This window comes from Gossypium hirsutum, chromosome A12 (genome assembly GCF_007990345.1).
Source record: "Gossypium hirsutum isolate 1008001.06 chromosome A12, Gossypium_hirsutum_v2.1, whole genome shotgun sequence".
Classification (NCBI taxonomy): domain Eukaryota; kingdom Viridiplantae; phylum Streptophyta; class Magnoliopsida; order Malvales; family Malvaceae; genus Gossypium; species Gossypium hirsutum.
This window is the reverse complement of record NC_053435.1, coordinates 20,242,857-20,259,877: the sequence shown is the minus strand read 5'-3', so window position 1 is coordinate 20,259,877 and position 17,021 is coordinate 20,242,857. Positions and strand designations below refer to the sequence as shown.

General features: G+C 34.0%; 1 protein-coding gene across 6 annotated transcripts; it reads right to left on the bottom strand.

The window, feature by feature from the left end:
- Positions 1–1,004: 1,004 nt before the first annotated feature.
- On the bottom strand, positions 1,005–5,007 carry LOC107933429 (peptidyl-prolyl cis-trans isomerase CYP40). 6 transcript variants are annotated; one of them, XR_005906672.1, is made up of 9 exons: positions 4,503–5,007; positions 4,166–4,253; positions 4,028–4,080; positions 3,676–3,780; positions 3,042–3,214; positions 2,788–2,825; positions 2,602–2,674; positions 2,412–2,520; positions 2,094–2,327 (listed from the first exon to the last, which is right to left on the bottom strand). XR_005906672.1 is itself a non-coding variant. In XM_041084257.1 (8 exons), the coding sequence occupies exons 1-7, from the start codon at positions 4,968–4,970 to the stop codon at positions 2,621–2,623; spliced, it is 882 nt and encodes a 293-aa protein (XP_040940191.1). In that variant the 5' UTR covers positions 4,971–5,007; the 3' UTR covers positions 1,005–1,240; positions 2,602–2,620. The 6 variants fall into 6 exon arrangements, 2 of the variants coding, with proteins under 2 accessions (XP_040940191.1, XP_016721139.1); XR_001693625.2 differs by having other exon boundaries at positions 3,139–3,214; XR_005906674.1 differs by lacking the exons at positions 2,094–2,327; positions 2,412–2,520 and adding an exon at positions 1,005–1,240.
- Between the last annotated feature and the right edge of the window lie 12,014 nt (positions 5,008–17,021).

Sequence of the window (17,021 nt, the reverse complement as noted above, 5' to 3'; positions counted from 1 at the left end):
ACAAATATTTTATGGCATCATCAATAATTCAATTTTAGCAAAAATTTATAAAGATTTAATATGATAAAACAATTCAATAATATAAATAGTACAAAATGCGAAATTTAATTTAATAATATAAATATTATATATAAATAAAATTATTATTATTTAGGTTTTAAGAAATTTTTTTTGAATGGTTTTAATTTTTTATTTGGGGTAAAATGTGAGAAGTAAAAGTTTAAAGAGAAAATGCACAAGGGGGATGGTTTTGGGATAAAAGGGGGAGAGATGGGAGGGGCAAAAGTTATGATAGAAATGTAAAAAGGGAGTATTTTGGGAGAAAACTAAAAAGGTTTAGAAGATTAGAGTAACAATAAAAATTATCATAGTTTGATATTCAATTTATTTGAATATTTAAATTATTCAAGTTATTCGAATTCGAAAACTAAACTTGATTCAAACTCAAAACTTCGAAAAAAATTCGAATTGACTCGAATAACTCGATTTGTTTAACTCAAAATTCAAAAAAAAAAAATTTAATTTTTCAACTTGAATCGAATTTTGCTCACTCCTAAATGTACGGTTGTAAATGAACATAACTCCTAAATGTACGGTTGTAAATGAACATAACGTGTGACGAGCAATATACTTTGGTTATTATTTATATATATTCGTTTATCAAAATAAATAAACAAATATTAATAAAAATAAAATTTTGAGACTCGTTTCACATCTTCAATTCCTTTATTTTCAAAAACAATCTCATTTGATAAATGCATTTACTGCTTTTTGTTGAAATAAAATTTATGTTTTCTTACAAAAAGAAAAAGAAAATATATTTATGTCGGACATATAAGTCTCATTCTTATATTGTGTTTATGCTTAACGACCAACACGAAGGAAACGACAAACAGAGTTGACAATTATCATACAAGTCTTACAAGAATCTAACCCTTCTGCCGTATCCATCCATGTAAAACCAACACAAAAGACAACCAGAAAAACAATCCCGTAAAAACCAAGGCATTTCTCGGACTTTCAAATGATGAATAAAACGACAGCATTGCCAATAAAATAAAATCTTCACCCGTACCTGAATTTATAATACCAAGGTTTAAGAGAATTTCCAATTCCTTGATCATTGATAACAGCCATGCAGTCGTTTGACGGTGACGGTGAACGAACAGAGAATGACTTGGACAAACCGAGAGATTCTGATGCAGGAATCAGCAATACCTTGGAGGCCAAGGTGGAAGAACTGAGGAAAACAAAGGAAGAGCTGATGAGAGCCAAGGAAAATGCTACAGATTCATGGTTAGATTCCAAACCCCTCCTTGATGAGCTCGAAAGACTAAAATCGGACCTCATGATTGCGCAGAATCAAAATTCTATTTCCAAAAATATGATTTCAGAGCTTGAATCACAACTTGAGACCATTGTCAAGGACATTAGAGCCAAAAGGGAGGAAGAACTCAAGGCTGTAAAGACCATCAATGAAACAAACCGGAATCTGGAACAAACACGTGAAGAGTTGGAACAGTTGAAGGCAGACAAGGATGAAGAGCGCAGAACAAGGTTGAAATTAAAACAAACCTTGCGGCTAAGGAGACAGACTCTTCGCACGTTGCAACTGACATTACGAGCAGTGCGAATAGAATCAGATGCTTTCAGAGCATCAGCAGCAAAAGCACTTCAATACACCGATCATCCAGAATCAGACAATTCCCCAGTACAACTAACTCAGGAAGACTTCTATGCCTTAAAGAGAAGAGCTAAAGAAGAAACATCGTTGGCAAATTGGCGGGTTGCTGTAGCTGTGGAACAGAAGGCTATCGCAGAAGCGGCACAAAATTTGGCTTTAAGAAGATCAAAAGAAACACATCCAGACAACAAATTACAGAGGAGAAAGGGAGACCGCAGGATGGTTGAAGGTGAAGAAACGAAACAAGAGGAGGCAGGAGATCAGGACATGACTAAGCAAGAAGTAGAGGAAGTCCTAAATGAAGACTTCGTATTCCCAAAAGCTCGAGCCAAAGAAATCAATCAGAATAAGCAAGGGAAGCCTCAACGGATGAGCAAGCCTAAAAGCAGGAAGATTCCAGTGTCGAAAATTAAAAAGAAAGTATCGATTTTATCTCAAATGAAAATTTGTCTTGTGCACATAAAAAGAATTTTCACATAAATTCAAACAGACGTGCACGAAAATACAGTTCCTGCTCGGAATAAAATGTCAGATCTGCTAGACCAGAAATAAAAAGGAATAAAAGATGGTTCTGATTTAAAATGCACCCAAGTTTGAGTATTTCCTGAGGAGAAATCTGGAAGGTTTTAGCATAAACAAATGCCTGCACAACAGAACAAACCCAATAAGATCGAAAGAATAGACGAGTATGTGTGAGTCCATAGCAAGAATCAGAAAATTTTCAAACCCGATTTCTCCTAATGCTGGCCAGACAATAAAAGAACTCCGAAGACTAGATACATGATGAGGTATGAAAAAAGAAAATCCAAAACTGATCTTTCAAGACAAAAGTCAGCCTACAAATCATGAAAACATGGTTTACTAGAGAACATGAAACTTAGATATTCAGAAAGCAAATATAAAGATTGTTGCAGTACCATAATGTTGACTAAAGTTCTACTGAAACATTCTAGAGTACGCCTTTTTCTCCTGGTCCCGTCTGTCAGCAATCTGCAGCAGTTTTACAAATTCAATTTTGTTCACAGGTGAAATCAATGAGTGCAAGGAGGAAGGCATTAAATATTTTAACATTTTCCACGAAAGAATAGATGATTGTAATTGACCTTCTTCCTTGCAGCTGCAAGCTCTTTCTTTATTCCACCTGAGTGCCAGAAACATGAGATAGAATAAGTAATCCCCAAATTCTACATGATTTTGATGAAGCAGTAATACGAATGATCGCAAAAAATGAAGTAAAGGAAATGATGATTTAACATCAAATATCATACTCAAGGTATGATCATATGCAATTTTACCAGGTGACACAGCAATGACATTTCATTAATAAAAAATGAAAACCTAACAAGCCCTTCCGAACCTCAAACCAGTAAAGGGGGAGGAAAGTAATAGAAGATGGAGGGAGAGAGCATGGAAGAGGTTTCGCAGCTATTCACTTGAGACAAGATTGTACTGACCATCATTAGGTTCCAAGTCCAATGCCTTTTTAAAGCTCTCAACTGCAGAATCGATGTCATTAAGTGCCATATTTGCCTGAGATCAGTTAAAAACAAAAGCAATTAAGTAAAAAGAATCCCCGGTAAAAGTGCAGTTAACCATGTAATAGTTTGAACAATGTGCATTCACTGAAAATAGAGGGCATGTGGTTTACATCATTATAATCATGCATGGGTCCTCCCTCAAACCAATTACCAAAATAAGAAACTATGAAATAGTTATGCTTGAAAAGCTCCAAAACTAGTCATCCAAGAAAATCATGGCTACGAACTAAATTACAAACACTACCAAGTAAATTACAAACATGCATGGGTCCTCCCTCAAACCAATTAGCAAAATAAGAAACTATGAAATAGTTATGCTTGAAAAGCTCCAACACTAGTCATCCAAGAAAATCATGGCTACGAATTAAATCACAAACACTACTAAGTAAAAGAAGCAGTGTCAAGGAATCAATAAACTTGGCTTTGGATATCATACAAATAGTAAGCACTAACCTGGCCTTGACGAAAGAAAGCTTTCACATTATCTTCTCCATCACGAATTGCAAAGTCTGCATCCAACAATGCTCCTTTTAGATCGCCTAGTTTCAACTTGCAGGCCTAAACAGACAACAATTATATGAAAAGAAACAAACATCAATAACCTAAAAAGGAATATAATGTGATAACATATGCTAACATAGAGGAACTCCCTATCATAACATGCTTTCAAACCATTACAGAGCATATTAAATGAATGAGAACCTAAAAAATAAGAAAGAAGATTGGAAAGTTGTTGCATGCTAGATGCCTCAACATATGATCAGTGATCAAATATATTCAATTTTCAAGGACATTAAAATCTTACAGAACTGTTTGTAAATATCTGAGACTTGGTCTTCCGCAAATACGAGCTCTTTGCTGTGTGATGACAAATTAGAAAGGAAGGAAAAAAGTCAGCGAAAAAACTAGAGAATTCATGGCAATAATATCACGATGGATGCACCTTGATCAATTCCCTCCAAGTCCCAGCAGACATCCAAGTAACGTAAAGCCTTCCAATATTTTCTAAGAGCAATCTTATAGTCTTGTTTCTGTAAGAGGGAACAACTAGGAAAATTCAGCGAGCGGCATTGTAGCAGTAAATCAAATTCCAAACAAAAGAACAAAAGACATTGATAATCAAATGTATGGTAGAAAATGTGACATCATTAAGCATTCATAACTTGAAGAGAGTACCAGGCATACTCATTCATAAGAAAGAATGTACCATGCATAATCTAGGAAATGGGAAAAAAATGAGCAAATTAAACCGCAAAAAACTGTAACTATATATCAAATACCTTGTATTGCTCGTTTGCAAAAGCTTTGATAGAGTCTACTGCCTTCATCCACCAAGAAATTTCATCTGGTTTTTTGTCAAGGTCAACTGGCCAATCAGGATATATATCACCATCCTTAAAAAAGTTGGATACTCCATCATCTCCCCCCTCGGGAATTTCTCCACAATCAGCAATTATAACCTCTTGAGTGGGGTAATCACCATCCTCAGTAGCAACAAGCTCGATAGAACGAACAACACCCATTCCTTTTATAACCTTCCCAAAAACCACATGTTTTCCATCGAGATGAGATGATCGAGTAGTTGTAATGAAGAATTGAGACCCATTGGTGTTAGGCCCCATATTAGCCATCGATAACATTCCTTTTCTTTCATGTTTTAACTCGAAATTTTCATCTTCAAATTTCAAGCCATAAATGGATTCTCCCCCAGTTCCATCACCAGCTGATATATCCCCACCTTGTATCATAAAACCTCGGATAATGCGATGAAAGCGCACACCCTATTAAATCGAAATTGCATTATATTAGAAAAAGGAAATCACTACAAAGTTTCTTATATAAGTAAAGGAAACTATTTGGAAGTGCATAGTCATCATTGTCGGCAGATTAATTTCATAATTGCAGAATTACAAGAAAACCATAACATTTTGCAAATGCATCAAATTCTAACGTGAAGTGCCTTGAGCTGCCTGTGTGCCCATCAACATAGGACCTAAAGAGCGTAAAGGCATGTAAAACGAGAGCATATGATCATTCAACCAAAGTGAAATTACAAAAACAAGAAACCATCTAACAATAACATATTTAATGCCCTTCGTTCTCTAAGTTTCAAGTTATGTCTACATGCATCAACATTAGAAGCAAACTGCATTTGAGAAAGGAAATAAAGGAGTTACATTGCTTCTTATTACAAGAATTCCCAGTTGAAAAAACAGACCTCAATTCCCAAGGAAAATTCAATCTTTTTTACTCTAGGAAATGCTCGCTTTACACCACATAATGAGTCGATAAAACACTAGGTGCCAATTTGCTTCGGTTTAATCGATGAGACACTGTGTGTCAATTTATATAGCGCTGGGTGTAGTTATTACTTCGGATTTATTCGATGACGCACTGGGTTCCAAATTGACGTGTTGGTTGGATCCATGTATCTGTCCGAGTCCAAGTCGTGTTAATTGGGGTAATTAAATAATAAAGCTATGTAACTAATGTTTAAAATGGCAAAATATGTGAATTGGAAATGAAAAAATGGACTAAAAAATGAAATGTGAAAATGTTGTGATCATAAATGAGATATATGAGTAATGTACTCATGGATTGAACAGAGTTGGTTTATGCCATTGTTAAAATAAATTGTTGAATGAATGATGAAAAGCTATTTTATAGCAAGTGATATTAATTGAGTTATATGTTAAACCAACTAATGGAAGAATATTTGTGAAGTTGAGCAAATCATGAAATAATGTGGTATTATACATGAAATCGAGATGGTGATAAACTGTAATTGCTTGTTTTGATAGTAATGTGATTGTATAATTCAATTTGGGCTTCATGTATCATTATGTCTTTAAATGTTCAAATTATAGAAATATCACTGAGTTTTACTCAGCATACGGTTTTGTTTTCTGTACGCAGGTTAGGTACTTTTCTTTTGATTGCCAATTCAGCATCCAACAATGATCCCGACCTCAAATGTGGTGATGTTTACCTTTTGTGATGGCATGTACCTAGGATGTCTTAGTTGATAGTTATTTTGTGAATGGATTGTAAATAGAGTTATAAGTATAATGTTGGTTTGATATATAAGTATATGTTTGTGTTTGGAGCCATAATTTGGCATGTTGTTTGAAACCAAGTCTTGTTAGGTGTGTGTGAATTTAAGTTTGATGTTTTAGGTAGTTATAAGCTAGGCTAAATTGATTGATTTTGGTATAGTTAAAACTTTGATTTGAATGATGCATTGATGATATGTTTTGATGTTATAACTTGTGGTACAAATGAGGATACATTGGTTAGGCACCTAAGATGATTATTTTGGCATATTTTGAGTATGTTTGATTGTGTTTTGAATAGGTTTAATGATTGGTTTTTGAGTTACTTAATGCCCAAGCAAGTAGGAAATGGTAAACTTGCTGTTTAAGGTACATTTTAGGTCCACACGGCCAGCCATACGGGTGTGTGACTTGGTTGTGTGAGACACACGGCTGGGCAACATGACCATGTGTCAGCTGTTGAGTGATTAGGGAGTAAGTTAGCTAGCACATGGCTTGGCACACAGGTGTGTCGCTTGGCCGTGTGACCCAAGTCAGAGAGTTACATGGGTTGGGATATGGCCGTGTGTCCCTATTTCGAATGTTACACGGCTTGAGACACTGGCGTGTGTCTCAACCGTGTGAATCACACGGCCTGGCCACACGGCCGTATGACCCCTGCAGTTGAATTTTTCTAACTGTTTTTTCAATGTTTCAAATGTTCCTATTTTAGTCCCGAAACACTTATAAAGTGATTTTAAGGCCTCAAGGGCTCGAATAAGGGACAATATGCATGTATAATATTGGTTTATGCTATGTTTATTGAAATGTGAATAAATGAATGATTTAGGTTATGTTTTTTCAGTAATGCTCTGTAATCCTATTCCGACGATAGATACGGGTTAGGGGTGTTACAATGCTACTAAAGTACATACTGCTACTATATATTTCACTGATGTCTTTCCTTTATGGTGGCATCATAGGTCCATAGATGAAAAAACACAGTGGACTCACAATTGGATCTTGGGATGAGTTCCAAAAGGAATTCAATTGGTAGTTTTACCAGCAATATACTGAGGATGAGGCTTGGGCTAAGTTGTGTTGGTTTATGCAACAAGGTACAATTAGGGAGCAACTGCGGGAGATCAATGAACTCATGTTCCAAATTTTTGATTAAGATGAGAATGAGACATTTTCGCCTTTATAGATAAGCTGAAGTCATGGGCAAAGCCAGAGTTGCAACTTCGAGGAGTCAAGGAACTTACCAAAGTCATGATCGTAGTGGAGCCCTTAATTGAACTTGTTCTGAAAAACAAGTTAAAGTCTTCCAAGCCTAAGGAGAAGGGTAATGGTAGGGGAGATGAAGAAAGATAGGTTAGAAATGGAAACAAAAATAATGGCAATGGGAAACCACTTAACGGGAAGTGGAGACCAAACAACCATTCGAGGGACAAGGAGACTTAGCAGAAACCAATACAATGCTTATTATGTAGTGGGCTACATTGTCACATCCCATTTTTCTATTAATTGTGATATAATGAAACTGCTATTGCCTATGTCTTAAATTATTTGTGCAAAAATGAACACAAGAAAGTGTTGTGGCTTAGTGGAAATAAGCTCATTAACTATCTTACAAGTCCCTAGTTTGAACCCTCACATTCTCATTTTTTTAATTAAATTTTTGCACAGAACTGGCATGTGCATTCAAGCCTTGTAGTCCACCCCCATTGTTTCCATATGTGGAGGATTGCTTTCCTCCATTAGTAAGTCAAATTTCCCTTATGTTGTGAGACACATCCCTTTTTTCACTTATTGTTTATCTCCCTTGCCAAAACCTCCTTCCTTTCCATAAGATTGTGATACAATAAACCTGGTCATAGTTGACCAAGCTACACACACCCTTTTTGCTGTCCACCACCCTCATTTGCACCATAATCTCCTTGTTTTTCATTTTCTTCATCTTATTTTTCTCTCAAATATAAATAGAACCACCACTACCTCCTTTTAAATTTTATTCTCCAACCACCACAGCCAAGCCTTTCACCACCATCGAAGACCTCTTAACCGCCATAGAAGTTTCCGTTTTTCACTCATGCCTTCCACAGCTGTGAGCTACCACGAACCATCGTGCGTCTTCTCCTCCTAATTTACCTATTTTCTCTTCTTTTTCTCTCTTTTCCTTTCTTCCAATTGTAGTGATTGAAACCTCTTCCTTTTAATATTTTTTCAGCATCGTCAGACTATCGCTCCTCTATAGTCGGAGACCATCGAGCCGCCGCCGCCAGTCACTAAAATTTTCCTTTTTGCTTCCTCTTTCTTTTGCTAATTCCTTTGTGATTAAAACTCATATTTTTCTTTCACTTATTCAATAATTTATTTCTATATCACTCAAAATTTGATCTCATTCCATTCTCAATTCTTTGATCATTTTAAAAATACCATGGTTTGGCCGAATGGGGTGATAATATCATTAAGTTATTTTATTATTGGTTTAACATAAGCACTAATGTGATTTCGTATCAACTTGAAGGACCAAATGACGCCGATCAAAGAGATCCTTAATGTGATAACGAAGACAACTAATCCAAGTCTTAAAGGGTAAGTGATGGTGAGAGCTATTTCGAACAATTAAAACTTTAAGTGTTAAAAATCAAATCCAATAGATCTAATTAAAATATGTGTTTGATACGGTTGATTCATCTACCGGTTTAGATCCAAGTGAAATCTCCTCTAATAGGATTGTGGTAATCAGATCTACGGTTTAAGGTATGGGATCTAACTATAGTTTTAATTGAAATATAATATTATTTACTTTAATAAAATGTTATTTATTTAATTAATTTGTGAGTATATTAAGTACTCGAGTGGAGTTGAAAAACTTAATCAAAGAGGAATCCAAGTAAGTGTCTTAAACTATTAAGTGTTGTGAAAATCCATGATTTGTGATATGTGATGTACATAATGTTAATCTCAACTTTATGTTTTGTGATTTATGGCTAGATTGATATGTGATGATCTAAACATGTTATATATGTATGTGTATGTTAAGATCCATTTTTTCATATAAATATGTGAATTAAAGCATGCTAAAGTGAAAACTATGTTATATGTGAAAATATGAGCATGATACATACATATGTGTAAAAACCGAGAAATATGAGTTACAAGCATGAATATGTGACAAATGTGGAAAGTGAAACATATATGTTAAAATGGCCATATCATATGCATAGGGTGGGATGTGAAAGGAGGAAGCTATGTGGCAATTTAACTGCAATTATGTGGCTGTTATTAGCAATAATGTGGTGGCTTGTCCACGATGTGTTATGTGACCAGTTATTGGTATTTATGTGGTGGCTTGTCCACAAATGGTGTGTTATCGGATGGACGAGTTGTAACAACCAGATTTTGGGCCTAGTCAGAACAGTGGTTTAGGGACCACAAGTTCGACTAGGAAAAAATTATTTTTATTATATTTTTATGGCCTACAGTTTCACGAAATGATTTCGTGAAAATCTCATTCGAAAATTTCGATGTTCAGGTACTCAAATTAGTAAAAATGACTAAATTGAAAAAGTGCAAAACTTGAGTTCTAGAAGCTAGAGGTATTAAATAGCTATAGAATTTTTAGTAGAAGTCCTTATGTGATAATTAGCCCATTAATAAGTTAGTGGAAGATATTTGTTTGGTATTTTTGAAATTTGTTTGAAAAGAAAAGGGCAAATTGGAAATTAAGTTAATAAAGGCATAATAAGACAAAAATTTAAAAGCTATCATCTTTTCTTCTTTCTTCTTCAATAGTTTATGAAGAAAATGGGTAGCCATGGATGAGCAAACATTCGACCAAGCTTCTATGGCTCATCTAGGTAAGGTTTTTGTCCCGTTTTTAATTATTTCTACATTTTTGGAGTCATGGTAACTCAATTTAGCTATCTCGTACCTTCGTTTTCAAAACTGTTAAAGTTTTTAAAATTTTCCATTGATGAATATATGTGTATTTTGATGCTTGATGATGGAAAATGCATCCTTTTTGTTAAATAAATGACTTTTACTAAGTGATTTTCGGTGAAAACGTCCTAAACGTCCATTTTGTAAAAGTTGTAAAAATGGTATAAAAATGTGTTTTAATGAGAATTGTAGTTTTCTATAGTTATGAAAATGGTTCATCTAGGCTTGAAGTACAAAGAAATTGAGTGCATTTCATTTTACGAGCCTAGGGGCAAAAGTGTAATTATGACAAAGTTTAGGGGCAAAAATATAATTTTGCAAAAATATGATTTTTGGATCACATTGAATAATGTGACTAATAATTAGACTGAATGTGATATTTTAGATCAAGAAAAATAAGATTCAGACTTAGAACAAGGGAAATCAAAGAATATGACGGTTATGTCCAATTGCCGATTTTGTGTCAAGGTAAGTTAGTGTGATTATAATAATGCAATATTATAATTGAATATTAAATGCTTTTTTGTTATTATTATATAAATTGTATGATTGATTACAGGGATATTCTTGATGAAGATCTGACAAGTAAGTACATATGCAAATAATGTGATGTTGTAGCATATTTTAATGCTTTGATAATATGTGCATTTAAATGTTTTATTACTATCATGAAAGTATGAAATGTATGATGGAAGAATAAATGACATTATGAGAAAGTGTGACGACATTGAGTTGGGCAATAAGTCCCGTTTGAACCTTAGGAATAGTATAGGATACTCGAGATATGTCATGAGAAATAATGTGGTCTGAACTCATGAGTTGTGTCTGAGTTCATGAGATAAGTGATATACGTAATGTGAGTCAGGGTATTGACTTTGTGTATAAACCCATGAGTAGCTCAATGAGTTGGCATTACATGATAATGCTTTGGGGTCCGAGTGCTGACTTTGTGTACAGACCCGTGAGTAGCTCAAATGCGGGCATTACAAAATATGTGGTAGCTTTAGCTACATACGTTACGCGCTATGAGTTGGTTCTAGCTGCGTATATGGCACTATGTGCAAGTTTCCGTGTATCCATTATTATTCCAAGTGTTCAACGGGTAATTCAAGGAAGGATTTGATGATGGTGCCAATGAGGTATGCCATTAATGAGAACAAACTTGAATTATGTTACGAATGAGTACATGTATGTACAGAAACTCAATTGAATATGAAATCCATGAATGGTAAGTCCATGCGTATTGTGAAATGATGTTGTATTAATTTGGTGGACTATGATATATGTTTATAAATGTATAGATTTCTAATTTAAAAGAAATAAAGGTGTGATGAACTTAGTTATCATCATTTTTGTACTAAAATTGTTTTGGAAAGTAGCTATAGTCCAACTTTGAAAATTCACCAAAAATTGTGGAAATTTAATTTAAGGCCAAATAAAATATGAATTTAAATATTATTGAGCCTAGTTTCACATAGAAAAAACGGTGTAAGAAAAAGAATATCAGATTATGAGATATTTGAATTTTTGTGAGATAGAGTTAGAATGTTTTTGGCATCCCCTGTTTTGATTTTTGAAAATCATCAAAACTTGTAAAAAAATAATTATGATTTATAATTTATATGATTAGAATCCTTAACGAGTCTAGTTTCAAAAGAAATAAATGGGAACATCATTCGGATCCTGTATGAGGAGTTAATTAATTTTTAGTGAAAAAGGGTCAGAACTGTCAAATAGCAGAACATGGGTGACTTTGAAGACTAAACTGTACTAATTGGCTGAACCAAAAATTCTGAAAATTTTATATATGTGAGCCTAGTTTCAAATAAAATTTGAGGAACTTAATTTGGAGTTCTGTAGCTTAAGATATAAATAATTTGGTGACTACGACTTGAGTAGACAACTTAACTGGAATTTGAGCAAATAGTGGAATAATGTGCAAATATGATTGTGATACCTTGAGAGCATGTTATAAGAATTTGAAAAAAGCATGTAAATAAATTGCTTATTGTTTTCATATGAACTTACTAAGCTTTAAGCTTACTCCCCTTCCTTTCTATCTCTTATAGGTTTATTTAGCTAGCTCGGGTTGGAATCATCGGAGATGCTATCAAACTATCAAGCTACCATCTGGGGTATAAGTATTCAAGTACTCGAGTTTATGGCATGTATAGGAATTATGTCTTTTGTTATATTAGTCATTACTATTAGGGCCAAGTGTGTTGGCCTAGAATGAGTTGTGATTCAATTTGAATATGCATAGCCATAAATGATGGCTTATGATAATCATATGCTTAATCATATGTAAATGACATGTTATTGCATGAATGTGGTTAGTTTAAATTGCATTTATATGCTTGATAATCTACGATGTGATGTGATATGAAATTGTGCAAGTAAGGGTGACAAGATGGCTTGGAAAATAACCTTGCAATCGTCCACACGGGTAGACCCACATGTGTGTGTCTAGGCTGTGTGTGACGCACGGTCCGCCCCCACAGGCGTGTGTTGGCCGTGTGCCCCTAAATTAATGATGACGTCATAAACAGAGAGTTACACGGGCTGAGGACACGGGCGTGTCCCAAGCCACACGGGTGTGTGTAACCACACGGCTTACTCCACTCGGGCGTGTGACTCTCTAAAAATGGAAAATTTCTTAAGTGTTGTAAAATTTCTGAAAATTTTTAGTTTAGTCCTGAATCATCTCCGATGTATGTTTTAGGCCTTGTAGGCCCGTATAAGGGACGATATGCATGTGTATGAATGGTTTTAAATTAAATGAAATTTTATGGCTTGGTTTTGTATGAATGTTTATGTTTAAGTCCGGTAATGCCTCGAACCTTATCCAGACATCGGACGTGGAAAGGGTGTTACACGAGTTTCGGGGAACTTGATATTAGTGGTGTAGCGAAGATGGGTAGGAAATCCTCTGAAATGTGCATTATTACAAAAGCATAACTTGTTACGTTCATTAAATCTAATGATATGTGAATTTTGTGAAAGTTATATTTACAATGATTTGGATGTGTTATGCTACATGTTGAAATATATGTTTGTGACGATCTCACTCTGAGCCTTTTAGAGCTCACCTATGTTATCTATTTGTCTCAGGTAATTCTCGTAATTGAGGCTTGAAATTAGATCTTCAGAGGGGCTCTCGGATTAATGATCTTTTGGTCATAGTTTTTTTCTTTTTTCAAATAATGTGGGACTTTTAGGAACTATATGAGTTCATTTTGAATTTTTTTATTATGGACTTTAATTTGGGTTATCTTAAAAACTTTTTGGACTTTATTTTTAAATTATGAAATGTGGCATAGGAATTCTATTTTGATATTTTTGGATAATACTGCATGAATTGTTTTTATGTGATTTTTAAACGTCAATAAACATTTTAGTGATTATTAGCCTATGCAAATTTGTGATTTAAAAACTAAGTTACATACAAATATTTTTAATTAAAAAAAGAACAAGTAAATTTTTATTGAAAGGAACACAATGTTTTAGAAATGACATATTTTCAAGACAAGTGAGTTTTTCTCATAAAAACGTTTTGGCCATCTCCACGACCCATGTAATTACTTAGATTAGGTCGTAGCGTCTAGGCTCGGTTTGAGGGGTTACATTTAGTGGTATCAGAGTCCGATTCAAAACTCGGGCTATGGGTAAAAATGTTTTCAAAACATCATAAAAAGGGGTATTTCGGGGAAAACATGCCACATGTGATTTGTTATAAAGAAATTCAAGATCTCTCGAAGCCAATCCGAGGTAAGTGATCGTTAGGTGTGAGATTTTAGACTTTGAAAACTATAGAATTGTAAAAACTATAGATTGTGAAACTATAGAAGACTATAGAAAACTTTAGACTGAGACAACTTTAGACCATGAAAATAATAAATATTGAGACTCGTATAAAGTGATAAAACAAAAAATACAATTGAAATATTCAAGTGATAACGATAAAACTTATCTTTATTGACAGCCTATATAAAACTTAAAATGAGTACTCGTGGTGTTAGAACGAGAGGAATGATAGCTTGTGGAGAGCTAGGTCAAAAAACCCAAACTGACTCATCTGTGTCTCGGGTGTGAACCCATGAGCCAGCTACAAAGAATGTATAACGTGCGCCCACTGTTGAAAAGAGCCAGCAAGAGCATGCGAATGAGTAGCAGGTGCCCAAATTGGTGCTAATAATCGTGGCACTATTGCTGAGAGGCTCTGATCAAGTAGGGTTGAACTATTTAGAGGCGTTGCAGGGACAACCCCCATTGTAGCTAAGTATTGGTTAGAGGCTATGGAGCAGATTCTTGACGATATGGAGTGTACCCCTGAATAGAAGCTTAAGAGGACTGTGTTTGTAATATCGTTAAACTGTGTCTAGTAGTTTCAGGTGTATTTTTCAGGTTTCGAGTGTGAAACTAGGAATTTATGGAGTTTCTAGTAAATTTTAATTTAATTTAGGGGGCTAATTTGTGTTAAATTTAAATATTAATTAAATTATATTTAATTGTAAAATAAGGGAAATTTTGGAGTGCTTATTTGGCAAATAAACCTTAAAATTCAGAATTTTGGAAGGAAAGGATTAAATGGTAAAGTAAGGAAAATAAAGGAGTGAAAATTAGGCAAATTTCCCAATTTTTAAATTTCTGGTGGTTGTTTCAGTTTTAAACACAATACATCTAGCCTACTTTTCACACCATTTACATCAAATTAGAGAGCTTTAAAATTTGTTTTCTTTGCATAGTTTTAAAGATCTATCATCAGACAATAGATCCAACCAATTTTCTTCTCAAAATACTCTCTCAATTCACCCAAAATTATTCTTGAAAGTAGCCAAAAATATTCTGAAATTTCTCAAGCTTCTTAAATCAAGATTTTCAATCAACGGATTTAGAACGAATCAAAGGAAATTATTATTTCTAAACTTGTTTTTATGAAGATTAGAAACATTTTTACATGATTGAAAGTCAAGTAAAGGATTTTTATCAATGTCATCTTCTTCCAAGAACACATGGTTCTTTAATGGTGTATCTTGAATTTTGAGAGGAAATCCACAAATCAATGAATTTTCCAACTCAAAATGGATCTATTAAAAGGTTTTTGGTTTTATTGATCAAGATTAAAGATGATTTGTGAGGTAATTTGAAGAAATCTGAATTTCATCGTCTTTATGAACCAATTTTCTGGATTTTTGTTAAATTGATTTAAATGTGAAATTGATATATGTGTATTTGGTCTAGTATTGATGTTGGAAGTGATTAGGAGGGTTGAAGAGATTGATTTTGTGAGGAATCGAGTTTTCAACTTATTGATACAAATCCGGTAAGGTATCTTTGTGAGAGAATTTCAATTAGTATAGTTGATTAAAAACTGTGTTTATTATAGCATTGGATAGCATTGGAAAGGTGGTAATGTCTAGTTTACCTCTAGTGAAGCTCTGAACCTTGAAAGGGATTGAGATAACTGGAATTGAAGCTTGGAATTGCTTAGTTGATCACTTGTTGTGATAGAATAAAATTGTGTGGTGAGTGTTTCGAAGGGCGATTTGGTAAATTGACCTTTAATTATATTTAATTAGTAGCTTAATCAATGGTTTCAATTAATTAATTATGATTGAATGACTGATTTTGCAATATTGATATTAAATGTGCAAAAATTGAATTTGTATTGAAAGAAATGGTAAGTAAGCTTTTGGGTAGTGTTGTGCTATTTAATTAAATTAATTTTAAGGATAACTTAAAGCATGTGTACTGAAATTTTTTATCATGATATTTTGGTGTTACAATTGGTAATTTAATATAGGAAATTGACAAATGAATTGCTTGATTTAATTGGATGCTAAATGGCTATGTTACAAGTTACACATAAGCATCTTGTCACATTAAATTGAGTACAATAGTGACTGATTTATATGCTATATTTGATTGAATATATTGGCAACATGCATGGTGGATCCATTAGATACAGTTGGCATGACATAGGATTTGTGGGTACTCACCTTTATTTGTGACATTGTGAGCATATGGCTCTAGGTGGATTGATTTGTTTGGAGTAGATAAAGAAGTGTTGACCATGAGTCTCCACTTAATGGGTTATTTGAGGCACTATAAGGGAGCGTGTACTTTGGGCCACTCAACTCAGTGGACTATATTTGATATTTGTGGAAGTTTGGAGATCCGTTTATCCGAAGTATGATCACCCAATTAAGCCATGAGAAATGTATGCCAATATATTTATGTGTGATTGTTACTATATTAATTGATGATTGAAAGCTATAAATAATTTATTTTTTGTATTGAAAATGCTTATGGAAATTTAATTGACATGTTTAATTAGTTTGGCTGACAATTAGTGAATGATTGGTTGTGAATTAAGTATGAATTGGATGTTAATTTACTAGTCATTTTTATTGACATTCACTGAGCTTTTTAAAACTCACACCCTCACAATTCGTGCTGATAATTGTCGGGATTAAGGAGCTGAGGAGCCAACCAAGGGAGTTCTAAGAGATTTAGGCTTGGTAGAGATTTTATTACACATTTTAGAGATTGTAATCGGGCATTGTGGAACTCCCGTGAATTAGTTTGATTATGGTTGTAATTGGACTTTGGACATTTATTTTGGATGGTTTTATAATAATTTTGAGGCATGTTTGAGTTTAATTATTGAATGATTTACTGTGCATTGTTGCTTGATAACATGGTGATTGATAACACGATGTGTGAAGCATGAAATTTATACTAACGATTGTTTAATTGGAGCTTCCATAGAGTGGTTTACTAGCGACTAAGGTATGCCACTTGTTTGATTTATTCAAT